Source organism: Quercus robur, chromosome 5, assembly GCF_932294415.1.
Source record: "Quercus robur chromosome 5, dhQueRobu3.1, whole genome shotgun sequence".
Classification (NCBI taxonomy): Eukaryota; Viridiplantae; Streptophyta; class Magnoliopsida; order Fagales; family Fagaceae; genus Quercus; species Quercus robur.
Genome location: NC_065538.1, coordinates 54,274,161 through 54,301,577, shown reverse-complemented (window position 1 = coordinate 54,301,577; position 27,417 = coordinate 54,274,161). Strand labels below are relative to the sequence as shown.

The window sequence follows — 27,417 nt, the reverse complement described above, 5'->3', positions numbered from 1 at the left end:
TAGAAGGTACAAAACTTCTCTGATCTCACAAAGAGTAACACACAAGTCTTCCAAAAGTCTTCAAAACATGGCTAGGGTTTCCCTTTTATATGTAGAGAAGTTTAAATGAAATCCTAAACGTTTTCACGGGCTTGAGCCTGTTTAAAATTTTGCAGAAAAAATTGGACCTACGATTTTTGATCGGTCTAGCCTAATTCTCGATTGGTCAAACAAAGCAGAATCACACTCCCTTTTTCTGCAATCAGCTGGACTTGAACCTTGAAACAACCACTTTTAAACATTGCCTAAAATCCTAGTCTAGACATGTTTAGCTCTTGGTTTGCTAACATAATACAAATGTGATTCTAAATATTTAAATATAAATCTTTGGAACCTAACAGATTAAAAGGGATGCACTTTGGAGGAGGGTTAATTAAGGAAAAGTACGGTTGTGAGTGGGGAAATTGGTGCTACAATTAAGTTTTTACTCCTTATGGAGTCAGTTTGTGAAAGACTATAAGATGAGGCTGACCCAATTTTATCTAGTATGAAGTAAGGGATGGGTATAGAGTGAAGATTTGGTATGATTTGTGGTGTGGGGGAGCTCTCCAATGATGTGCTTTCTTTGAGTTTTCTAGATTACCCGTGATAAGGAGGCTAGTGCAGATGATCTTATGAAATTCGCCATTATGGTCCTTCATTAGAATGCAAATTTCATGAAAGCTATTCAAGATTGGGAATTAGAGTGCCTATCAAATTTTATAAACTCCATCTATGGCATTCCAATGAAGGGAAGTGGGGAGGACAAGATTTGTTGGATTGTAGCTAAGAAAAAGGGTTTTGGGGTTAGTGGGTACTGTCAGGTCTCGTTTAATGCTAATGATCATTCATTCCCTTGGAAAAGCATATGGAAGTCAAAAATCCTGTTTAGAGTTGCTTTTTTGTATGGACTATTGCCTTGGGAAAATTTTGAAAGCTAACAATTTATAGAAATAGAGTGTTTGGATTTTGGGTTGGTGTTATATATGTAAATGAAATAGGGAATAGCGAACACCTATTACTCCATTGACCTATTGCTACTAATTTATGGTCTATGGTGTTTGGCTTGTTTAGAGTTTGTTGGGAGAAGTCCATGACTGTTGTTGAGTTACTAGCTTGTTGGCAATGGCGTTATGGTCTTCATCAATGGTCGGATTTGGTTGGCTACCCCTCACTGTTTGATGTAATGTTTTTGGAGGGATGAGAATAACCAATGTTTTGATTATAAATTTGCTTGACCTTGAACTATTTTTCTTTAGAATTTTGTTGGATTGGATGTTAGTTTTGTGTAATTTAAGTGATTGATTTCATAGCCCCAATTGTATACTCCCTGTATACTTTGGGTGACTCATTTTTTTAACATCAATAAAACTTTATTATTTATATTAAAAAATTCTTCTTATTGTTATTGTCACTATTCATGCTTAAGTTTATCCTTTGGTGGTTTGTAAGATAGGCTTGTGTTAGGAGATAACATCTTGGTGAGACTTCATTTTAGAAGTTAATATAACATATAACAACACTACTTAACCCAAATGTTTAATCGGTTTGAGCCCTATTATGTTGTATTAATCACTCACTCTTGTGGTTATTTTCCTGTGTAGGATTTCACCTTTTAATTAATTATATCATTCACATGTGAATAGTGTAACAAATCCCCCCTTCACTTGTGAGCCTTCTACTACATCACTTTTGACTACACTTCATTTGGAAGCCTTTTTCTTAACAGTTCTTGGTGTCATCCATTACCATCACTGATAGAGTGCCCTTTACTCAACCATGAATACAACAAACATAGGAGTCTTCCTTGCACAACAATGTGAGTCACTAACAGGCATAATTGCCTTAGACTAACCACTAAGTTGAACCTTTTACATAGTGGACATGGGAGTCTTCCTCATTCTACTTGGAGGGACCCACTAATTAACACTCATCACTTTTTTGGGAGATAGCACTTTGTGGAGAATCTAATTAATAGGTCAATATAACATATAAGAACACGATAACCGAAAAGCTTAAGCCTAAGGGTTTGGACCTAGTTATGTTATATTAAATCCCTTAATCATTTACATTTTCTCCACCTGAGACATCCAAACACATTTATTCCTAACAATCTATCCCTCACGTGTGAGCCATTGCCTCTTTGTAGGTTTTGAGAACTCTTTGTAGGGCACGAACAAGTCTTACTTGCTCCTTTCCTATAAGCTCTTCTTCTCTTGTGCATCATCCATTTTCCTCTCATACGCCATCCACGAGAACCACGTGTTAACCCCATACGCTTATTCATGAGAACCCTATACATCCATTTCCATGGGAACCTCTTGTTGCGTCTTCCTACTTTGATCTAGCATCATTGGCGAAAATATTTTGTTGGGCCTCTTTCCAAGCTCATTTGTGGGGCTTTATGGGCTTGCTTAGTATGATGCACACTTGTGTGGGATCCAAGTAAACGCACCCTGTCCTAGCTCTAATTGCAAAAGGGATCGTGATAGCCTTACCACCTTATTATGCACCACCATATTGACCTTAAAGAGACTTAAAATTAAGAAGTTAATACCTTAAAATTAAGAAGTTAATATAACATATAGTGACACCATTTAACTCAAAATATTTATAAAAAGAATATATTTGAGCTCAATTCTGTTATATTAGCCACCCATTGTTGTGGTTATACCCAAAATGGGACATCACTTCTTAATTAACCTCATCACTCACACGTGAATATTCCAAAAGCTTGGATAAGGGTTGGCTTTCTATGTGAAGCCCATAAATAGGAATCACTAGGTGGAAGCTGTTTTAGAAGCTTATGGGCAATTGATGAATCAAAGGAAGAAACTCAATTCTTGACTCAAAACAGGAACATATTTGACTAAAGTACATTTTTGGCCTTAAATTTTCAAGAAAATAAAAGATACTTTTTTGAGTTGAAAACCACATTAGGAGGTTTACGTGCCACCTTCGCTAAGGGGACCAGTTTCTTCACATACAAAAACTCTTGCATCGCGAATATTGATTTTTTTAGAGTTGTTTGCATTTTGGCTTTTTATGTTTTAGAATTTTCATTTTGACCCTTCATGTTTGTTTCATTTTCATATTGACCATTTATGTTTTAAAATTTTCATTTCGTCCCTTCATGTTTGATTTAAAATTTCCATGTTTGGCCCTTCAGTTTATGTTTGATTCAATATTTTGTGTTTGATTCAGTTAATAACTCATAATAAAGATCTATAGAAGATGATATAGAATAGACAATCCTACTAGTAGAGGGATCATCGTAAGTTGCAACGCAAAAAGCTTGGCAAGTGAAAATACACTAATAGAAATCCATGGAATTGGTAGTAGAATCACAAGAAATTTGGTGATTTGAAAGGAAGCGAGGTGGGTAGTAAATCTTACTACTTTCCTAAAATTTGAAAGAATTCTAGCTTTCTTGTTAATTTTAGGACATTACAAATTCACGTGAGTGATAGGGTTGATTAACAAGTGATGTCCCATATTGTTCATAGCAAGAGGTCTTAACTTTCTTGTTAATTTTGGGACATTTCCTAAAATTTGTAATGTCATCTTTTCTAATATTCTCAATTTTGTAGTTTTTAACAATATTTCCTCTTTGTTTTTTTTAGCCTAATCCGTGCCTAACACAAATTAAGGGTTATTTGGGGTTTCCCACCCACCTATGGTTGCTCCAATGTTTTCCTATATAAGTTAGTGGCTATAGCCCACTAGGCATCAAGTTATTCAGTAATAAAATTCAAGAGATAATTTTCTTCTCTTACCTTTGCCTCGTGGATTTAAGGTTTTCTCTTGGTACTTAGGTGCATTTCTTGAGTTAGACGTGTTCTACTTCTTATGGTTACTTGACTATGTTAGCAAAGGTGATAAAATAGAAATGAATTGGGGGAAAATAGACTCCAAAGCAAGTTAAGAGGGGCCAAAAGAAAGGGAGGCAGCTCACATTGTTCCAGCAATTCTGGTTTTAATGCTTGTGTTCTCATCTTCATTGAGCTTGGCCAAACCAAAGTCAGAGATCTTAGGGTTAAGGTCCCTATCAAGCAACACATTAGTAGATTTGATGTCTCTATGAACAATTTTTAGTGTTGATTCCTCATGCAAGAAAGCTAGACCTCTTGCTATGCCAACACATATTTTCTGCCTTGTAAGCCAATCCAATTTTAACTGACCATCTGCAGGACCTGAAATTTATGTTCAGAACCCAATCAATGAACTTCATCATTAGTGTTTTGTCCTTGTTATTTTGTTATCAACATAAAATCAATGGTATGGTATAAAAAAATGTCTTACCAAACAAAGTATGTGCAAGGCTATTGTTTTCCATGTACTCATATACCAACAATAATTGTTTTCCTTCAATACAACATCCATACAATCTAACCAGATTTGGATGTTGTAAACCAGACATAATGCCTATTTCATTCACAAATTCACGACTTCCTTGCTTTGATTTTGATGAAAGTTGTTTAACCGCAATCACAGTACCATCTAATAGTATACCCTACATCAAGAATTGAAAAATAAACATTTTCTTGTATGTATTTCTCCAAATGAGTGATCAATAAGAAGAACAAAGAAAAGGATGGAAAATAAATTCATTCTAGAATAGAGAAAAAGTTCTCAGATACCTTGTAAACTGATCCAAAACCACCTTCTCCAATCTTGTTTGCTGTATTGAAGTTATCAGTGGCAGCTTTTATTTGTCTATATGTAAAAAAGCCCGTTTGGAGATCTAATCTTCTCAACTCTGTAAAAGGAATCAGGCTAAGATGTCATACTACATCTTACAGTGAAACATATCCAATTTTTAACCAAATATTTGTGTGCCTCTTGACTTGTTACAGACTTCTTAAAGAATGAAAAAAAGAAAAAAAAAAAATTGCTTTTAGAAGGCACTCTATTGTAGTTGATCAAACAGAAGTTGTAAGAAACAAAAAGAAGATATATGAACAGGTACTGAAAACCCAAAGTTGATAGGTTTTTCCTTTTGCTTCTTTCTTACTTCTGCACAGCAATAACAAGAAGTTCTAAAAACTAAATGAAAAAAGAGTGATATTCCATTAGTTTATTATAGAATGAGATGTGCTTAACGCTTAACACTAGATCATTTCACAACTGAAATAAGAATATTAAACAGATGAACCAAATTTCATGTGACTTTGAGGACATGTCAAAACTGAATTCATTCAAAATTGATAACCTTTCCTCCCAGAAACTTAATTTACGCACTTCATCAGACAATTGCTCAACTACAGCGAGCCTAACCATCCATGCAATATTCATTTTAAAAATTACTTTATGCAGATTTTACAAAAAAGCAATGATAATAGGCTTTTGCATAATTCCATGGGCTCATTTATCATCATAGGTAGAATTAAATCACAAAAATCATCATGCAAATCCCAAGATAAGTTCATATGCTTAACACTCTGCAATCCCGCAATCATGCAGTTTCTTTTCAAAGTGCATTTTGGAAAGCTGATCATCTGTGGAAAGATATGGAAAAATAAAATATTGAACTGCAATAACATACAAGCCCTTCTATGCTTTTTCCATACGTTGTTCTAACTTCCTGCCATAGATGGAGAAAATGAATACTATCCTTTCTAATCTTTACATCAATATTTGCCGAGGTTACCTTTCTCCCTTGATATCCTCCCTCCCAAATAGCCTTTCCACCAAAGAATGCCCAAAATCATAAAAATGAATAGTAGTGCCAAAACTACAGCTCCAACCACAAAGGTCATCTTCATCTTATCATTAAGGTGAATGAAACCTATAGAAAGAAAAATAGCGAAGAACAGTGATTATAAGATTGCATTCAGAAATATACATCATACCATACAGAAAATCCAAAGCAAGATTGATTAGTTCAAAGAAAACTTGGCAGGGCATAGTTATTATAAAGTTTTGGTTGTTTTCCATCTAAATGCACGTTAACCTGGTTTTGAGTCTTTCTTTTTAAATGCAGATAATTATGGAGTTCTACTTCCAATAAATTGCTATTTTTCATCAATTTAATCTGAATGTGGAAGAAGTTGGACAACAACAAGATTCTTAATCTCCAATCCAGTTACCAGATTCCACAGAGATAGCTGAAATGAGAGGACCATATGTTCCTGCCTCTGGCGCAGCTGTTGTCCCTTTCCCAGCCCAATAAAAGCGAATCATCAAAACGCTATTTTCAACAACTGCATTAAATTTCTTAACAACTGCTTTATCAACCCCTTGTGCAGTGTTTTCAATATCAAAATCTTTCATCACCAGTTCCTCCTGCAGCAAATCAATTCATTCAACTCCTCCACTATAACATATAGATAAAAATAAATTTGATGGAATACCTGGATATAAACATCAAATATCCGCCTTCCAAGACTGTAAAAAGATCTGTTGTCTCTGAATACTATCTCCGCAAAGTGAAGTTTCACTTTATAACGTCCATTTGCTAAGCAGCGAGCATAATATGTGATTGAAAGAGGAGATAGGCGTGCACTTGTGTACAGTTCAGACTCTTTCATTGTAAGTGCAGATACATTCTTTGCTACATAGTCATTTAGGGTAGTGACATCCCAAAAATTTCCAGTGTTACTGAATCCCCAATTCTCCCTCTCCATCACAGGAAAAAATACCGCAGGACCAGCTAAGTCATCATCCTTTTCATACATTATGTTTCCAACAGTGGTTGCTTTCCCACCGCAATTTATATGCAATGAATACCGATCTACATAGATGATGCACCCTATTATTGATCAAATACAAAAGGACATAAAAGAACAACAATGAAGTATCCATTGTATTGTTAATTAATTTATGTACTTATTCTGTACAAGATTTAATATTTAACCAAAAAGGTTTCTCCATTTTGGAAGGAAACTACAAAAGAGGAAACCACTAAATAGCTGAAGCATATACCTCATAACTTGATTTCAATGGATTTATGATTACCTTTTGAACATGGAAAGTCCTTCAGGCATTCATTAAGTATTCTTAATCAGTGAAGTAGATAAAGAGTGTCAGTTATTCAACATAAAAGTGAAGAAGGGAAAAAAAAAAAAAAGGCTTGGTTCTTCTTAGGAGTCTACAAGTTTGAAACTTACGAGTTGTTCCTTCCAGAAAAGCTTTTGAACAAATTTCTGGCGCAATGGAAAAATCAGTTAGTTTCAGAAAATTGGAAAGGTTATCAAGAGAGAAAAGTGTGTAAAGCTCCAGTAGGCAGAAACTTACAAATTTGTTCGACAGGATGGTGCAGATTGCTCTGACAAATTATTGTAAGAAAGATCTATATGGCTGCACAAATTATATTAGAACTTGAGAAATGCTACTAACACCTTAGCATAATATTTAGACCCCTTAATCAAATTTTACAGCTTAAACAAAATAAGACAAAATCAACCAATTAGTCCAATATATGTGTTTAGCCAAAATTTCATATTGCAAGCATATTCACGAATGAACTAAAACATATAATAGTAATATGAAAATGCGGAAAATAAATCAAACCAAATGTAAACACGAAGACGTGTTTACAAAGTGGAAAACCCAAGCACTTGGGTGGAAAACACCTCTCTGCTGACACTTCTATTAAAAAACTCCACTAGTATGAATAGTTGTAGTACAAGGATGATTATAAACCCTCCAAGTCTATATCCCCCTAAGTACTTGAGCCACCAAACTTGATTTGGATTTGAGACAACTCCAACAGTTTCCAAACTAATCAATTCTCTAACACTCAAATATGGTGAAGAATATGATGGTTAAAATATCCTCTTTAAGATATATCAATGGTGAGAGGGAAAGGAGAAGAAAGAACGAAAGAATTCACTCTAACGTCATGGGTTCTCTCTCTCATACAAAGGTTGGGATGAACAATGCTCACTCTTGGTTTATGAGCTTTGCTCACACTCTTTTCACACATCCAACATCCAGAGAGTGTGCAAGACATTCTGTATGTATGCAGCTCGCGACCGCTAGTTGCGACTTGCATAAATAAAAGACTCCATCTTTAGCTTCCACGTGTCAACTTGTAGGCTAAGCAGGTCGCAGGCAGGGTGCAGAATGTAGCTTTGACCAAGATGTGACCTAGCTCAAGAACATTCTACCCAGAAACAATAATGCCCAAAAAAAAAAAAGCATAAAAATGAGAGAATTAATTATAAGCAAATTAAGCCAAAAAAAAAACATGGACTTAACATAACCCACTACAACTCGCAACAAAATAACAAATTGATACTTTATAAGAGTATTTAGATAAAATTATTAATACCTTAAATTATTCAAAATGGATATAAAATTGGTAAAAAGAAATCGTTTCAATAATTCAGAAACAGCATCACAGAAAATGTCCTTTTGAAGTTTGAATTAATTGTCAGTCAATGTTATCATTGTAGGCTTTCTTCTCGAAATTATCTAGGAAAAGAAAGATTTTGGGCAATGTATAAAGTCCCTAAAGTGGCATTATGATAACGTGTAGAGTAATATTTCTTACGTATTACACTGTTCTAATATCATGAAGTAACATTAAAAACATGTTTGTCCCACATCGCCTGTGTGTGTGTGTCCACAAGGATTTAAAGCCTTCACACTCCCCACAAGAGTTACCGGCTTTTGTGTGGAGTGAGTTGTGTGATATTAAACTCGCCCCCCACTCCCTGTGTGTGTGTGTGTGTGTGTGTTAAGTCTATTTACCTCTCAACAAAATTGAGAGAAATTTCTCAAAAAAAGCTCAAGTGGGTTTGTCCCACATCGCCTGTGTGTGTGTGTCCACAAGGGTTTAAAGCCTTCACACTCCCCACAAGAGTTACCGGCTTTTGTGTGGAGTGAGTTGTGTGATATTAAACTCGGCCCCCCACTCCCTGTGTGTGTGTGTGTGTGTGTTAAGTCTATTTACCTCTCAACAAAATTGAGAGAAGTTTCTCAAAAAAAAATTCTATAGACAACAATTAAGTTGGCGAGTTTCATTAGTTCCCATATAAGTCCATCATTTACATCACTTTTGTACCTACTAATAACTTGCCACCTCGAGAGTTGTGAGTTTTTTTTGTGACTCTAAACTTATTGTTTGTCTAGATTCACACATAATAGCAAGATTGATGTAGAATTTAGGATAAAACCATACAAGCGATCGTCTCTCCTCTTGATCCAATCTGGAATAGTTCCATTGAGAAAGTTGCTTGTCAGATACCTATTTAATAAGAGATCACACAATATCATCAATAAACATTTAATAGCATGACTATATTTGGGGGTCTTGCTCTATTTTCTTTTGTAATTTTGGTAATATTTGAATACCAGATTTTCTTAAAAGGCCCAATTAGGTCCTTTTAGGTTAGTCTATTGAGAGGATTCTAGTTTTAGGTGTATGCGGAGTGAAGTTCCTCGCAGATTGACCCATAGACCAGGGGCGGCTTGATGCATTTGGGGCCTAAGGCGAAAATTGATCATCTTATTTAGCTGCAAAATTACTACTAATTAACATGAACTACATAGAATTTTTTTTTTTTTTGAATTTTTAAGACAAAAAAAATTTGACAAAATTTTTCATACTTGTTGGTGTGGTAGATTGATAGTGGTAAGTAAAACAGTGGTGGTAGTGGTAGATTTAGATGAAAACTAGTAAAAGTTTGCTAATTAAACTCTTATTATTATTCTTTTTTTTTAGAAGTGCAACATTCACAATATTTTTTACAACAAATCCTAGATTTTAAACTGCTTTTTGTTTTTTATTTGAAAATATCACTATAATTATTTTTTTGCCATCAACAATAGGCTATAATAACTTGCTACTTAGCATTAGTTGTAAAAGTGTTGTGAAAAATATTGTGGACGACGTTGCATTTTTCTCTATTTTTTATTTGTTTTTCATTTAATAAAAAAAAATTATTTTATTTATTGATTATAAATAATCTTATTGGTTAAAATTTAGGGGCCTTTTTTTTACTTGGGGCCTTAGGCGGTTGCATTTTTTGCTCCACCATAGAGCCGGCCCTGCCATAGACGTTGACCAAAACTCATTGTCCAAACCCAATTATATAAGGTCCTTTTAGGTTACATATCGTTGTGTGATCTAGCTGCTTGAATGTTTGTTTGAATTTACTCTACAATTGAATCTGATTAAGGGTTTAGTAGTGAAGCTTACATGAACCCCAACGTTGTTAGATGATCCAAATCTGGAATATGTCCCTCCAATCTATTGAAGCTGAGATCTCTGCAAGTATATAACAATACAGATGTCATAATAACAGAAAAGATGGTTTATATTACTATACAGCTGAATATAGAAAAACTTATAAAACAAAAATGCCCACTACTAAAAAGCATTAAGTCAAAATTGAAAAAATAATATTTTGTGAAAATGAAATGATAGAGAAACACAAAAAATGTTCAATCAATCAGAGGATATAAATTTTAGCCCGGATACCACATCTCTGTCAAATAGTACCCAATTTAGCCTCGTTTCTTTTTTAACTTTATAAAATATTGCCAAAATTTTTATTTTTTCTTTTCTAATTTTGACTTTTGCCACAATTTTTATTAAAATAATTACGTCCTCTAAGTTCTAGAAAATAAAGAATTATTGAAAGTCGAAGTCTTTAAACTTCTTAGTTTCTAATTTCGATTTGAACTTTCATATGCATGTATAATAAGTAATGGGATAATTGAGCATATTTTGTCCAATCGTATAAGGCTGCAGTTCACTATTATTTTCCAGTAAAAGAGAAAGTATAGAAGAACTACAAAATTGCGAGTTGTGTCATGTTTGATATATATGTAGGAATTTGTCCAAAGATATTACAGCTCCTCAACATCCTGCAATGTAAACAAACATCAGGTAAGGTGAACCTGCTATAAACTTTGTATCATTCCAATTCATTGCACTTTACAACAAAAGAAAGGCTTACAATATTGTCATGCTTGTCGTGCTACTTAAGTTTGGAAAATTTGAAACCTCTCCAACTAAGTCACTGATCCTTCTACATGAAGTTTCATCATCAATAACTATTAGTTCCTCAGGAAAAAAAAAATCTTAAATTTAAAAATTAAATGACTATATCCTAGTGATTATATGACACAAGAACTCTAACTTAGCAGGCAGAACTCACAGCTCTGTTAAGTTACTCAGGATAGAAATGCTAGAAGGAATTGGCCCCTCAAAACCACTAGCTTGGATCACTCTGTTAACAACACAATTCAAATGGATTTAGATCACACCTAAAACCTTTTGCTTTAAAGAGATTTTGAGAAGGATGTAAGAAAAAGCACATACAATTTCTCAAGTTGTTTCCAACTTTGGAAAAAGTCAGGCATTCTTCCAGTGAAGTTATTACTGCTAATTGTACTGCATGTATCCCAAAATAGAAACATTATTGAACAAAATACAAACAAGAAGAATGCTACAATCACCAAAATGACTAAGATATTATTCAAGGAAACTCTTAAAGTATTATCAGCCACGGAAAAGGTTTCAACCACTTACAGTTCTGTTAATTTGGTCAACTTAGTAAGTGCGACTGGCAACTCTCCCGAGAGATTGTTAGCACTAAGAGTGCTACAGAAACCAAAATTAAAGTTGAGGTCATTTCATGTGCTAAGGATTAAGCAAATCAATGGCAAATCAAATTTATTTGAAAAATTAAGGGAAAAAAATACAAAGAAACTCACAGATTCTCCAAGTTAACCAACTTTCCAAGCTCATCGGGAACCATTCCTGAAAACAAATTGTTCTCTATACTCCTGAATGTATAATATATTCTTAAATATTAAACCCGGTTAGACCAAATGGAAGTATGACATAATTTACTGTCTATATAACAAGTGATGATAGAAATACTACAAATTTTTTTGTGTAGAGCTTACAATCCAATGTGTCACCAATCACCAATAAACAATTTAAACATTCATTCATTAGGTGATTTAAGTCCACTGATCACTTTTATTGTCACACTAGTTTGTAAACTTTATGATTGGTGAGAAAGAATGATACAATAATAGCATACAGAAACTTAAGCGTGGTGATGCTTCCCAAGAAGCTTGGAATTGGTCCTGATAAGTTGTTCACAGAGAGGGACCTGTAGCAAATTCATTCAATTAAATAGGAATGAGCCTTTAATGGCTAATCTTGGACATGATTTGAGGAATCACTTACAAAAATTCCAACTTTGTAGAAGCCCATTCGTGGGGTATGTTACCACTAAGGAAGTTACGAGTGAGATCACTATAATCAAGAGGAAATTGTGCAATTATGTGGTTAAATCAATTATGCGAGTACTAATTAGTAAAACAAATAATGGGTACTCTTTCTTACAGGGACTTCAGGTAGGGTAGCTTCACCAAGGACCGTGGAAGCACACCGCCGAGATCCTGCCCTGTAAGAAACCTGTGTGACAAGGATATTTTGAATTGTTTAGAATAAAGAGGGAGAGAAAAAGAGAGAAGTATTAATAAAATTTTGGGATAAGATCTATTACTAAATGCTCTATTTCCTTCTCATTTAAAAATAATAATAAATAAAAATATTATGTGTTGTACATCCAGCTAAAAATTTGAGAGAATTGAAGATACAATTGGGGTGGAGGGATCATTTTCCTAAGGTTTTAAAGAATAATATTTATTATACACAAACTGTTTTATACACTTTTACACGTGCTCCAAAAGCAATAGAAAAAGTTTGTATTTGGAAATCATGACTTTAATTTCAATTGAATAAAAAAAAACTCTACATATGTTGTATAATATCTTGAGCAATACAATAAGGCCCGTATATAGTAGGAGTGACAATTTTTACCTAAACCTATTAACTCATCCACGATCCACTTAATTTGGGTAAGTCTTGACCCAACCTGATTAAATATTTGTGTTAATTGGACAAGACCCAAATGGGTAATTCAATTAAATAAGTCATGGTAGGTAAGCTAACTAGGTACCCAAGTACTCATCTAAAATTTAAAGTTTAATACATAAATAAAAATAAAAAAATAAAAAATAAAAAGAAGGAAGAAGCTACGGTAAACCCTAATAAGCTAAAACAGTTGCCACTTCTCCCATCTAACGAAGAGAAAATTTTCGCACTATGCAATTTGTTCTTTTGGTTGATTAGCAAAATAAAAGTTTAACTTTTACTTACAATGCAATGACGTGGCATACACTAGGGACGGAGCAATTGCAAATGAGAGAATTGTTGTACAGTGGCCTCGAATCCAATTTTGGTGTTGACCAACTTGAGTCATTTATGCATGGGTCCACACTGAAATTCCAGTCTTTCTTTCCCAATTGTTCAGCTATTTCACCAAGGGCTTTCACTGCATGATAAATCAAACATAATCAATTTCCTTTTAACCTTTTACCTTTTTTGTTAGTTTTAGATTTATAATATAGTCAATAGCATTCAAATTCCTTAACCAAGTAATAAATTCATATAATGTAATATTATGATCATAAAGATCTTAATTAAAGTTTAACTGAAAAATACTATGTCCACAACATTTTCACAACACTTTTACAATAAATCGTAAGTGGCAAGTTACTATTATAATAGTTGCTGCTATGGGTGAACAAAAAAGTATTTTAAGTTATAGATTCAAATTAAAACCATAAAAACTTATTACCGTAAAACTCAAACCTTGAGATGCACATTAAAAGGTTCAAGAAAGGAAAAAAGAAAAAAGAAAAAAGAAAAAAGAATCCAATTGTAATGCCTTATCAACGAATAAGACATGAGCTGCCTCAAGCAAATTAAAAGAATTAAGATCAAAATCTTCAAAGTTTTCTCAAGGTCTTTTCTTCTCCCACATTTTCTTTTGAGTTATGAGAAATTGAATCAGCAATTGGGCTCTTTCATTGGGCCAACTGACTTTGGATACCCCATCTATGTAAAGTACTAAAATGGTTGGGTTAATGAGGTGGCACTGAGTTTGTTAATGCCTTAATTTCAACATAATAGGTTGAGAGACTTGAATTTCACCTGTTACTTTATAGTGTTTCTAATTTAGATGTTTAGGGAAGAAAGTTTAAAACATAATATTGAGGACAAAATTAATTCTAAATTTTATTATTAGTATAAGAAAAAAATGACTTAATTTATTAAATGGAAAAAAAAAAATATTAAAATAGTAAATATAAGATATATGTAACCTATAATTTGCTTTCCCATGCTTGGTTTCAATTGATTTTTTCAAGCCTAGTTTAGAGTTAGTTTATGCTTAAGATATTAATTCATAATTTAAGCTCACTATAAATAGATATTTCTAACAAGTCAAAAATATAAATAATCAATATATAGTCATTCACTTAAGAAGTTCAAACTTCAAAGATTCATATAAATATAAGACATTCACACAAATTACCTAAATACTTAAAAGGTAAAATTAAAAATAAATTAAATTAGAAGTATATATCTACAATATGATCATATATTTGAAAATTTTAAAATATTCTATGTAGGCCTTGATTTTCTAAAGACGATGCATGAGTTTTTATTTTTTATTTTTTGATTTACTTAAAAGTACCAATATTTATTCTTTCTATCTTACATTTCATTTTGAAGTATCAAAATATGGGTTGATTGTAAAAGACTTTAAAAAGTATATAACATTGTTAAAGAATTATAAAACTCAAGACATTAGTTAGAAAATATGCAGATAATATGTTATGATTTGAAGGTTACATATAAGAATATATATTTTCCTTGATTACAATAGGAGAATTAATAGTTATTTTTATAAAAAGGAAGTTTCAATTTTGGAATATTATTTTCTTGGCGTGATGGTCACTCTATAAGGGTCGAGATTCAAATCTTTAAGAAGAAACTTTACACACATATACACTTATATTATGCTAGAGTAGGTTAAAGTGTTGATCTGAGTTTTCGGTCACTATGGTTGATTGAGTTTGGTTTGGGCTTTTGGTTGGGTTGATCATAGTGATTTTTGATTGGTGACAATAGTGTTGTTGTCAGCTGTGGGTGATCTAGTGTGTTTTTGGTTGGGTTAATCACAGTAAGTATTTGATTGGGTGACGGTGGATCATGGTGGTTTTGGGTTTCGATGGTGCATGGGTGATGTGAACTAGTGGGTGATCATGGTGGTTTTAATGGTTGCTATAGGTTGTGGATGATTCTGGTTGTGTCATGAGTTATAGGAAAATGAATTTTTATTGGGTAGTATACTTGTATGTTAAAATAGAAGATGAAATATTAGGTGTATTATTAAGTGATGTGTTCAAATAAATAAAGTAGCCTTTTGAGGTGTTAATTGAGAATCCGTTTGTGAATTACTTATTTTGCTGAAACTGAAAACTTTTTACTGAAAGTGTATAACAAAAAAGCTAAAAATTGACTTTTGGAACAATGAGACTTACTTAACAGTGCAATGAGACCCATTTTAGGCGAAAAATAAGCTAAAAAGTAAAATAAATGAACTTTTTTTCAAATCCTAAATGAAACCTAAATACTAAATTTTTTAACATCTCCAATGTGAATACTCTTATCCCAAAAGATTTGAAAAACTTGCAAGAAGTAAAATCATACATGCAGAATGTACGAAGACAAATCAACACCGTCCATACCAAAGTTGGTGATGAAGGAAAGATTTGAATCCCCGTTCACGTTCTATAGTTCAGCTAGTGCAAAAGAGAGTGAGATTGAGAATTAAAAATTTTAATTTTTAATCTTAACCTTAGGTGAGAGAAGTTAAAAAATAAAATAAAAAATTAAACTCTGATACTCTCAACCATTGAAAAATTATTGCATCTCATGAGTCTCAATCTCAGAAGGAAACCTGTGGATGATATATCGTGTTTGAAAAAGACAAAGGTCCCACATATATATCATTTATATTTCTTTTTCCATATAACTAGTCTTTCTCATATCCATGACCAATTCCCTGGCCAACCAAATTTCCGTGGGTTTGTAAGGGTTTTTTTTTTTTTTTTTTTTTCTTAATACTAATAATTTTTTCTTTTTAGATTAAAATTGTGCGTAGCTTAAATTTTTTTTTTTAATCTGATGTGACAGAAAAATATTAGAGGCTTTCTAAACTTCCTTAAAAGGAAAAAAAAAAAAAAAAAATAATGAAGAAGAAGAAGAAGAAACAAACACACACCGACACACATGATACATCTATATAGAACTAAAGAAATCAAATAACAATAATCAATCGGAGCAATATATTGGATATCGACTATACTGTTTTCGCCTACTAATGTTGACGATTTTTGTTGAACACAGCTGAATATATAGATGTTCAGTTTGAAAGAAAAGATTTGATCCTATATATGAAGTAAAAATATATAGAAAGCAGAGCAAAGAATGTCCTGACCTTCATCACTATGAGTTGTCCCTGTTCCAGGTTGTGCTGCCATGCACATAAGTAACAAGAACACTATAAAGCTAATGTAAGGAAGAACAAGTCTTGCCATTATTGTTTGCTCTGCCGACTGGTTATTCCACGAGCTCTGCTTGCAAATTAAGTGTGTTTGTATTCAGCTTCTGCGTTTGGAGCTGCGTTTTGTTCCTTTTTTTTTTTTTTTTTTTTTTTTTTTTTTTTTTTTTTTTTTTTCACGCGTTTTGGAGTGTTGGAGTGTTGCGGTTACTGTTCAATGAACAGTAACCGTAAATGTGGACTCCCTGCAGTGAACAGTGCAAATATGCACTGTTTACGGATCCACAAATTTCATTTTTTATCAATTTTTTCATTAAAAATGGGTCTCACAGTACTATTCACACATTTAAAAATTATTTTGCTACAGTGTTTCCAATTTTCAATTTCAGCAAAATAAGTTCTATCCAATCACATCCTAAGTGCAGAAAGTCTGATATACCATATATGTATAGATATACTTGTTAAATGTTGACGGTCCCCTACAACTTAAAGAGTAGGGCTCTTAAAATTCTAAAGTTTTTGTTTTTGCTTTTGGAATCTTCAAAAGTTTGGACTACGTCCCATTTCTAAGACATAAGATAATTGGCATATTTTCCATGTTTTTGTAACTTTCGAGTAAAGTTTTACCTTTTACATACTTACTTTTTCAAATACATATTTTCTCTATTTTTTTTAATCTCATTAAAATATTATCTTTTTATTCATACTTTTTATCTTTCTTTATTCTTTTTTAATATATATTTTTTAATTTACCTTTATTTATTCCCAATTATTATATTTTCAAATTCCTAACCATGGTTTTAAAAACCAGACCAGACTGGTCAATTTGACTAGTTCAACAGAAACCAAACCTTAATACGGTCCGTTATTATTTAAAACAGGAAATGAAAGAAAATTGGACAAACAGGACCAATTCAACCGAGAAAACCGATTAAATCGATTTTAAGCATTTCTTCATAAATACTTCAGCAGTAGTGTTTTTTAACACCCCCCCCCCCCAAAAAAAAAAAAAGAAAAGAAAAAAAAAAGAGAGAGGGATCTTGTTTTAGATTTAAGAAGAAGAGAGATTTTGACTTTGAAAATACTCTCTCAAGTATGAAGTGATGAAGCCTAAGACACCCATAGAGAACCAAAAACATCATATTTACTTTACTTACCTTTTGCTCAAAAAAAAAAAAAAAAAAAAAGATTTACTATATTTGTGTTGAGGAAGAACCACAGAAGCCCAAAGATAAGCAGATTTATAATGATCTGTCTGCTTCAATTGAGGCTTTTTTTGGCTACTCTTGCCTCTTGCACATGCACATATTCACTAGAGAGAGAGAGTATTGAAAAAAGAGATATGAAGAGCAAAAGTGAGATGACAAAATTATATGTACAGAACTATTGTTGAACCAAACGTGTGGATGTATGGATTTCAAAATGTGTGGTAGTTAGAATATTAACATGTAGAATGTGCGGAGGGAAAAAAAAAAATCAAGTGGGCAATGATATTGTTACCCGTTGGTGCACTTACTTTTTGTTATTTGAAAGGTTAAAGAATAACTAAAATATTTTATAGTGGGCTTGTGGCTTGTGGGTGCTTGTATATGTTTTTTTGTTTTTGTTTTGGTTGAATTGTGTTGAGTGGTGTCTAAAAGTTGGTAAGCTAAAGTTTAATGTTTTACTATTGTTTAATTTTTTAGTTAAAATGAACAGTTATAAAATTATTTATTTATTTATTTTTATAATTAGTAATTTCATTTATTTATGACATCATCAGTTCAACCATTGGTCTGACCCCTATTCTACTCACCATTCCAGTTATTTGATTGTACTGATTTCTAAAACCATGTGCCTAACATATTCTCAATGTTTTCAAAAAATTTAACAATCATATTTTTTAATGGTTTTTTTAATAATCATAGTTTTCATTTATCAAATCTATGTAATTTAGAATGAATTTATTCATTAAATTTTGCATAAAAAATCATTAATTGTTGCTTAGTTCTTATTCATTAAATCTTCCATAAAAAATCATTAATTTGTGAAATCTACACACATTCTCCATTTTTCGTTCGCCTTTTTTACCACGATGACGTTGGCCAACCGATCTGAGTAATAGACTTCTCGAATAAACTTGGCTGCAAGTAGTTTGTCTACTTCATCCATTATGGCTCTATTTCGTTCAAGAGCAAAAACCATCCTCCTTTTTTGGACTGGTTTTCTTTCGGGATTTACATTTAGGAACTTGACTATCTTTTCTCCTTCAGGAACTTGACTATCTCTTCCTTGTCTAAGGGTCGAGGCTCGTCCCTACTTTTGTTATCTTCATTGGCTCCTTTTCTACCAGTTCAATTGTTTCTCGTGCCTCCATTGCTCCTGAATTCTTCTCCTCAATCATCTATGTTTGCTTCTCCTTTAAGGCTAGTACTACCTAATAGCATTCGCGAACTAAAACTTGGTCTCCCTTCATTACTCCTACCCCGTATTCTGTTGGGAATTTCACCTTCAACAATATGTTGACGTTGCAGCTTTCCAACAATTGAGTGTAGGTCATCCTATGATCACATTAAAGGACGAGGGAGAGTCAACCACCAAAAAATTAAGTTGTTTGGTTACCTGGGGAGGATATGAACCAGCCGTGACTGTTATAGTTACTATTCCCTTCGAGTACATTATCTCCGCTGAAAACTAACGAAGGGAGATTCGAATGGATGAAGTTTCTTTGAATCTACCTTAAGCTGCTGGAAAGCAAAAGGGTAAATGATGTCAGCAGAATTCCCATTGTCCACGAGGACTCGCCTAGCGTTGAATCCATCTATCATAAGCATGATGACCAGTAAGTTGTCATATGGTTGTTTCACCCCTCTAGCATCTTCTTCTGAGAAAATCGTATCCATGGTTTCTCTTTTTTGGTGTTTTAGTGGCAGTATCGTGTGGATGCTGTTGACCTATCTTTGTTGTTACTTCTTGAGAGATTTAAAGGATCTTCCTGCTGTTGGACCCCATTAATTATTCTTATTTCTCCTATAGTCACTTTGGACTATCTTTTTGTTTTTCTTCATCTCTAAGCTTATCTTCGAATCTTGCTCGATGTTCCTGCTTTTATGGTTTTGGCGTACTTTTCTTCATGAATTTTTGTAACTTTTCCTTCTAGATCAGCTCTTCTATCTGCTCTTTTAAGCCCCTACATTCATCTATGTAATGTCTGTGATCTCAGTGGAAATGACAATACTTCTTCTTACTACGAGCGTTAGGTGAAGAGTTCAGTGGCTTTGGCCATTTAAGAGGGTAGTTGTCCTTAATCTACATCAAAATTTTGCCAACAAGCATTACTAGGGGTGTGAAATTTACCGTCTTTTGGGCCTTATCATCTCTCTGCTTGACGCGGTCATGGCTAGACGAGTGATCTTTCTCTTCCCTCTTTTGCCCTTTTGGATCATCTTGAGTGCCTATCCTTCTTTTTCATGTGTTCCTACTTCAATTTCAGCAAGAGTATCCTCTGCATTCATGTACTTCTGAAACAATAACTCCATCATTGACTCTAGAAGGCTTTTTGCAAGTGCCATTACAAACTCTTTGGACTTCAAATTGGCTTTGAACGTAGTCAGTTTCATTTTGTCCTAGGCCTCGTCCAATTCTAGCACTTCCTTGTTAAGCTGCTTCACATATGATCTTAATGATTCCCCTTTTTCTTGTCTGACCGTGAGTAGATGATCCACTGGTCTTTTTTGACATTGTCCACAAACAAAGTGACATATGAACAAGTTACTCAGTTGTTCGAAATTGTCTATGGATGATTGTGCCAATTTGATGAACCATACTCGTGCTACTCTTTTGAGGGTCGTCAAGAAAGATCGACACACAATCTCGTTTGGAGTTTATTGCATGCTTAAGGTCATCTTGAAGGTGGTTATGTGATCCAATGGGTCTTTCAATCCATCATATGACTCGAGTTGTGGAAGGCGTAATTTCGGTGGTAAGGGACACTCTAGAACCTTCGTTGTGAATAGTGAATCAGTCTTTTTCACCATTCCGTCCAGATTCTTAGTTGTTTTCTCCTTCATAGGGTTTTTAAGCTCTTCCATCTCTCTTCTCATGCTCTTGAGGAGATCGTTACTCGCATTGTTAGACTGTTCTATCCTCCTTGAGCCATCTCTTCCATGGCTATCCTCTAGGCCTTGAGCCTTGTCTTTGTTACTGTTGTTTTTTATCCTCTTTGGTGAGTGATTTTCTTCTTGTTGTAGCCGTTGTCTCATCTCTTGATTCTGCTTGGTGAGTTCTATATTAACCGAGAGTATTTGGATCTACAAGGCCAATGCTACTGGTTAATGTAGCATTGGTTTTGTCTTCGTAGCAATGGTTTTTTCTTCTATATTAACCAAGAGCATTTGGGTTCCATCGGGATATTGAGAATGGTAGGGCTACATTTTCCAACTTAAAGTTCGAAAGTCATCACCACAGACAATGCCAAATTGATGAAGCCAAATTTGTCAGTTGATAGGTTTGTCCAGATGGGGTATAAAGAATTGACTCTATATCCCTACACAAGACTCGCAATTGTTTTGTCTTCGTAAAGGTCACCGACATGGTGCCAGCCAATGAGCCTCCAATGACAAAGTTAGATATATTTAAGAGAAATGCTGATAAGGACTGAGAGTACTGTGATGTATATGTACCTTTGCTTGAGGTCTAATGTAGTTTATATAGCGCTTCACCTTTCTAACCCTTGGAGGCTTTCAATGGTGGCTTAAATGCCCCCTTGTAACGCTTCTGGTGATTAATGAGGTGATATGAAGATCCTCCCAATGGTCATGTCTTCGTGTTCATCTATGTGTAATAGCTCATGCATTAAATGCTCCTTTTATGGAGCTTTGGTCGTCCAATGGCCTCTTTGGATGATGGGAAACTCTTAAAAAAATAATAATAATAAATTAGAGTTAGAGAGTCTATTGGAGGGTGTTTTGGTGTGTTTGTTCTCCAAGAAAGGTTTTAGAGAACCTATTGGAGATATTCTTTAAAATTTCTTCATATTACAAAACTAACGAAAAGCTAACTTTTGATACCAAAAAAAAAAAAAAAAAAAAAAAAAAAAAAAAAAAAAAAAAAAAGCCTTGTCACGAAATTTATTGTTGGCTTTTTAATGTCCCATCCATTTGTCTGGCCTTTTTATAGGTTTGTTATGTGCTTTTTAATTTAAAGTTTAAATTGTTTGTTTATATGTTTCACAAAAGACAAAAAAAATTGTTTGTTTATATAAGACTGCTTTTAAAAATATTATTTTTTAAATTTCAAGTATACTTTAACTAAATTTAAAAAAAAAAAAAAAGAAAAAAAAAAAAAAAAGAAAAAAAGAAAAAAGCTAAATAAACTTATGTCAAAGTCAAACTGATGGATGATCTTTACATATAACCCGTAAAAGTCTTTAAATGACGATTATGTGGGTTTTTTATTATTATTATTTCTAGTTTTTTACAATAGTAAGTTGAGTGGATCTGGATTTGATGCAATAGCCTTATTCAATGGTGAACTAATGGCTGAAATTAAAAAGTTGAAAAATCATCATGAATTTAATTAGTGAGATTCACAATTATGTAAGAATGAAGAATACGCATTTATGGTACTCTGGGAGTACTTAATAATTACCCGTAATTGAGTTGGTTGGGATAACTATATCTAGAATATTTTCATAATAATTTTACAAAAAATCATATATAATAAGCTATTACTAACTCTAATATGGGACTAATATTGACATCAAATTTTTACCCGTGAATAACATTTTGTTGCATAAGATTTATTGTAAAAATATTGTGAATGTAATATTATTATAAAAATAATTCTGACCCCCAATCATAATCTTTAACCCCTTAAAATTAAAAACAAAGGGTTTAAATAAAAATAATAAAAAATAGTTCAAATAACAACAAAAATAACCTAAACAAAATCAAGCTTAGACCAAACAACAACAAATGAACAAATTATTCCAAAAAAAAAAATATTCAAAAATGAAATAAAATAAAGTATTCTAATTATTCAAATTTGTAACTTGTTCAACCCATTGCATAAAAATAATCTCTAAGTTTTTTTTTTTTTTTTTTTTCCCCTTAAAAAATAGTATCAAGAGAAATATTGTAATAATAATTTCTCTATGGCTGTGCTAGTAGTTTTGCCGCTTTGCTATCACAACAATTTTGCTCTCTTTAGCTACTTGGTTCGCAATTGTAGGAAATAAGAGAAATTACACTTTCCTCACTTATGTTTTGCACGAAAAACACTTTACTTACCTGTGGTTTAAAAATTGACATTTTACCTATCTAAGGTAAGCTTTATCAGTCTCTAGTTATCCACATTTGTTAAAAACATGGGTAAATTTGTATTTTTGCAACCCTTTTATGTCTCTCTCCTCTCAAAACATAAAAACCTAAAAAAATCAAGAGAAAAAAAAGATCTAAAAGTTAGGTTTTGTAAAATTTAAAACTTAACTTAAAAGAGATCTCTAGTTTAATCTCTAGTTTTGCAATATTTCATGTTTAATCTCTAGTTTCAACTTTCAAGGATCCCTAGCATTGGTAGACGCCAATGCTTCCCTTGACGCAATGGGGCAAATATGTACATTAATTTTTGTTATCCACATTTGTTAAAAACATGGGTAAATTTGTATTTTTGCAACCCTTTATGTCTCTCTCCTCTCAAAACATAAAAACCTAAAAAAATAAGAGGAAAAAAAGATCTAAAAATTAGGTTTTGTAAAAATTAATACTTAACTTAAAAGAGATCTCTAGTTTAATCTCTAGTTTTGCAATATTTCATGTTTAATCTCTAGTTTCAACTTTCAAGGGTCCCTAGCATCGGTAGATGCCAATGCTTCCCTTGACGCAATGGGGCAAATATGTACATTAATTTTTGTTCCACATAGCTTAGCCTGAGCGAACATGTAATTATGTACTCATTGGTTTTAGTTTGATTTCCCCTTTGTAAGAGTAATATGCAGAAAAGAACCAAATCAAAGAAGAAGAAGAAGAAAAATTAATATCGTAATGTCGGCTATGTGGCAAACCAGACTTGTCATACGAACTGTTAAAAAAAAAAAAAAAAGACTTGTCATATGAATTATGACAAGTCACAAGTAGACTCGTCAAATATTGTATCACTTTGTAATCATATTCTTACTCTGCCATATGACAAGTCACAAGTAGACTCGTCAAATATTGTATCACTTTGTAATCATATTCTTACTCTGCTTTAGTTTGTCAGACATGGTTGGCTGACAATAATTGCAAACAAGAAGACATTTTCTCTTGATTTGTGGTTTTTGCCTTAATTTACAAACTATTTAGTAAAATATCCATGTTTTGAAACTAATGTCGACTTTTACCTGTAATTCAATTTTGATAGGAGCATTTTATTAAATAGTTTCAATATAGTAGTATTTTGCTATATAGTTTGTAAATCAATGACAAATACTCATTTTCCCCAGTTTTATGGTGTATTTAAGATTTGTAAGCACCACTATTAATTGCATCATTCCTATGTTATTGTGAAACTTTATCCTCATCACTACAACAAAATGTATTTTCAGTGAAGAAAAAATTCGTCACTAAAAGTCCAGTTTTTCGTTACTAAGGACCTTTAGTGACAAAATCGGACTTTTAGCGACGAAACTCATTTCGTCACTAAAAGTCCAATTTGATTTTTTTTTTTTTTTTTAACTTTTAGTGACAAAAACGTTTCGTCGCTAAATGTTTTCCTCGCTAAAAACACCATTCAGTGACGGAAATATTTCGTCACTAAAAACACTTTAGTTTATTAAATCATATTTAGTGACGAATAATTTTGTCACTAAAACTATTTTTAAGAAAATCCAGGCACATATAGTGATGAAAATTTTCGTCACTAAAACCATTTCTTACAAAATACAAGGGATAATCTACAAGTACTACTCAGACCACAAAGGTTATACACACACTCAATTACATAGCAATATCAAGATGTAAGAAAAACTCTCCTCCCTAAAACAAATTCATTAAGTCACAACAATCACAGCTCTTCAAACCCCTTCCCACTCAATAATAAGGTACTAGAAATAGTTTCTTAACACATTCAAACAATAATATACACCCATCACAAATGTCCAAAGCTACTAAACCCCAAAAACTTACTGTATCGTAGTTTTGGTTTTGAATCCTTCAAAGTAGAAAACATACAAAGAAGCATACAAAAAATCAATTAAGTAGTAATAACCAAAACAAAACAAACAAGCACTTAGGAAAAATTCATTTTTATACCATAGCAATCACCCCAAGTATACAACAACATCAAGCAATACCAACCAACATAAGAAACAGAAACAATTTCAAGCAATACCAAACTTGTACCATAATTAAACCAGTTAGTAATTAAGTACATATCCAAATTTGGAACAAGAAAAACAAAAATCAAAGACTCACTCACCAGTACCCTTCTCGACCCACGATGAGATAAGTATAGTCAGGACCTGAACACCCAACCAGCCTTGAATACTTGAGTTTATCAAGGGATAATCTACAAGTGCATGGCACTTTTAGTGTAATCCTACATATACAAATAAAATAGCTTTAACAATCTAATTAAATTTAACCAGAAAATAAGCTTAAGGTAAGATGTCACCATGATTTACAAGCTAGACTTGTACATAACTTTAGGATAAACCTTATACAGTAAACAATAATTCCAAGAACACAACAACAGATAGTACATCAATAATTATCAATTAAAAAGAAGAAGAAGAAGAAGAGAAATGTTTGATAAGGTTAAGATGAGAAATGAGATGTACAAATCGGTAGGTGGAGAAAGAGGCGATGCGTTGCTAGCGTGAAGGGGAGGCGAAGCGTCGCCAACACGGAGGAAGGCGAAGCATTGCCGATGCGGAGAAATCGAAGTGTCGTCGATGTGGAGAAATCGAAGGCTACGGCAATAACGACTTCAAGAATCATTGCAAATGGTTCGTACCGGCATCGGTTGCGAGTCGTTGTGAATGGTTCACTGGGTTTGTGCTCAAATCGGTGGCGTGCTCAATCAGCAACGGTTGCGAATTGTTTGGATTGTTGCAAATCATTTGCTGGTTGTCAATCGTTTGGGTTTGTGCTCAGATCATTACGAATCGTTCACCAGTTGCGAATCATTTGGGTTTGAGCTCAGATTGATGTGAATCATTGCAAATCGTTCGCCGGTTGCAAATCGTTTGGGTTTGTGCTCAGATCGTTGCGAATCGATCATATTGGTGACAGTTCAAGTGGGTTATCGGTGACGATTTAGGGGTTTATCGGCAACGGTTATCGGCGACGGATTGCTTTCTTTTGGGATCGGGGTGGGTTAGTTCTTTTGGGAACGAAGGTGAATGCTGCAGATTAATAGGAAGAAAATAAAATGACACACACATGGGTATTTATAGTGGTCTTTAGCGACGAATTGGTCCGTCGCTATTGCTACCTCTTTGTCGCAAAAGGTAGTAAGCTTTTAGCTACGAATTTCAGTTTCGTCACTAAAGACCCAGGCTTTGTTAAGATTTTTAGAGACGAAATTCATATTTTATCGCTAAAGCATACTTTTAGTAACAAATTGTGATTTCGTCGCTAAAAACATAGAAGTGCAAAACTATTATTATTTTTAGTGACGAATATTTTTTGTCGCTAATTCTTCCTTATAGCGACGAAATGATTTTCGTCACTAATACTATCCACAGCAATACCTATAGTGACGAAATATTTCGTCACGAAAGATTTCAACTTTTAGCGACAAAATATTTTGTCGCTATAGATTAATTAAACTCGTGCCAAAGTTTCCCTCCACTGGCGCCCATTTTTCAGATCACAATAGCGACGAAATTTATTTTTCATCACTAAATGTTATAATTTTTTTCATTATTAGCGACGAAATTCATATTTCATCACTAAAGCTGTATTTTTAGCGACGGAAAATATTTCCTCACTAATTTTCGTCACTAAAAATACATTTTGTTGTAGTGACTAAGGCCCCATTTTGGTTGTGGTGATTTTAGGGAGATGGAAAAGGGGAGGAGAAAAGTGGAAAGAAAATGATTTTTTTGGGTGTTTGATTGGAATAATTTTAGGACATAAAATTGGTATAGCTTGAGTGTTTTCTCCTCAAACTTACCAAATATTTTTTTTTTCTCCAAACCAGAGAGAAAATTGGAAAGTAAACATGAAACTCTTGTTTGTATATGCGTAAACCAAAAAGCACATGTTTGGGTTTTGTTGTTTTCTTCTATTTCTTATCTTTGTATCCCCTTTTTTCTCTGTCCTTTTCCCATTTATTTCATTTTTCTTTTTCTTTTTCTTCGGTTTGCTTCTTTGGATTTTGTCTTTTTTGGTACTTTTCATCTTGATTTTTTAATTTTTGATGTTCATTTGTTTTTTTTTTTTTTTTGTTCATCATTTTTTTTGCTAATTTGTTTTTTTTTTTTTAATAAGGCATGGGAGTAAATTTAAGCAAACTATATTTTTCATCCTCTCATTTTTCTTCTCATCCAAACAAAAAAGTTTTCCATCCCTCCATTTTTATACCCTCAACCAAACACCACAAGATAAAAACTAACATCTCTTTTTTTTTTTTTTTTTTAATCTCTTCTCCATTTTCTATCATCCTACTTTTCAATATCCCCAACCAAGTGAACCTAATTGTATGCAGTTTTAGACTATATTGTCTAATGTAAAGTTTTCAATCATCAAGAGGGAACAATTTTAGAAAATACCTTTAGCTTCATCATAAAAAAATAAATAAAAAAAAAAATTCCATTCAAAGTATTATCTTGGAAGTAAATCCACAAAGTTCATAGTTTCTTAACATTAAACTTGCATAGTGCTTGTCACTTAAGCTAGAGGCTTAGTTGCTTATTGTTCATAAGGCCTAATAGCAAGAAAGGCCCAATAATAAAATAAAGTAAGGAAGGGAGAAAATGGAAAGGAAGTAGTAAAGATAAATGGGCTATGAGAGCCCAAGAAAAGAGGTAAAAAAAAAAAACCAGTGGCTG

At 33.1% G+C, this 27,417-nt stretch overlaps 1 protein-coding gene across 2 annotated transcripts in view; it reads right to left on the bottom strand.

The window, feature by feature from the left end:
• Nucleotides 1-16,509, bottom strand: part of LOC126728961 (probable leucine-rich repeat receptor-like serine/threonine-protein kinase At3g14840) — a 35,744-nt gene extending 19,235 nt beyond the window's left edge. The window contains exons 1-22 of one of the 2 annotated variants that reach the window (XM_050434734.1): nucleotides 16,341-16,509; nucleotides 13,151-13,325; nucleotides 12,332-12,403; nucleotides 12,173-12,241; nucleotides 12,024-12,095; nucleotides 11,689-11,760; nucleotides 11,504-11,575; nucleotides 11,294-11,365; nucleotides 11,130-11,201; nucleotides 10,929-11,000; nucleotides 10,765-10,836; nucleotides 10,166-10,234; nucleotides 9,146-9,211; nucleotides 7,255-7,317; nucleotides 7,128-7,163; nucleotides 6,976-7,016; nucleotides 6,372-6,769; nucleotides 6,108-6,303; nucleotides 5,669-5,806; nucleotides 4,659-4,777; nucleotides 4,321-4,531; nucleotides 3,974-4,211 (exon numbers count right to left, since the gene is read on the bottom strand). In XM_050434734.1, coding sequence (XP_050290691.1) covers nucleotides 3,974-4,211; nucleotides 4,321-4,531; nucleotides 4,659-4,777; nucleotides 5,669-5,806; nucleotides 6,108-6,303; nucleotides 6,372-6,769; nucleotides 6,976-7,016; nucleotides 7,128-7,163; nucleotides 7,255-7,317; nucleotides 9,146-9,211; nucleotides 10,166-10,234; nucleotides 10,765-10,836; nucleotides 10,929-11,000; nucleotides 11,130-11,201; nucleotides 11,294-11,365; nucleotides 11,504-11,575; nucleotides 11,689-11,760; nucleotides 12,024-12,095; nucleotides 12,173-12,241; nucleotides 12,332-12,403; nucleotides 13,151-13,325; nucleotides 16,341-16,440 — 2,495 coding nt within the window. In that variant the 5' untranslated portion in view covers nucleotides 16,441-16,509. The remainder of the gene's footprint in view (nucleotides 1-3,973; nucleotides 4,212-4,320; nucleotides 4,532-4,658; nucleotides 4,778-5,668; nucleotides 5,807-6,107; nucleotides 6,304-6,371; nucleotides 6,770-6,975; nucleotides 7,017-7,127; nucleotides 7,164-7,254; nucleotides 7,318-9,145; nucleotides 9,212-10,165; nucleotides 10,235-10,764; nucleotides 10,837-10,928; nucleotides 11,001-11,129; nucleotides 11,202-11,293; nucleotides 11,366-11,503; nucleotides 11,576-11,688; nucleotides 11,761-12,023; nucleotides 12,096-12,172; nucleotides 12,242-12,331; nucleotides 12,404-13,150; nucleotides 13,326-16,340) is intronic. The other variant, XM_050434733.1, reaches the window with a different exon arrangement.
• Between the last annotated feature and the right edge of the window lie 10,908 nt (nucleotides 16,510-27,417).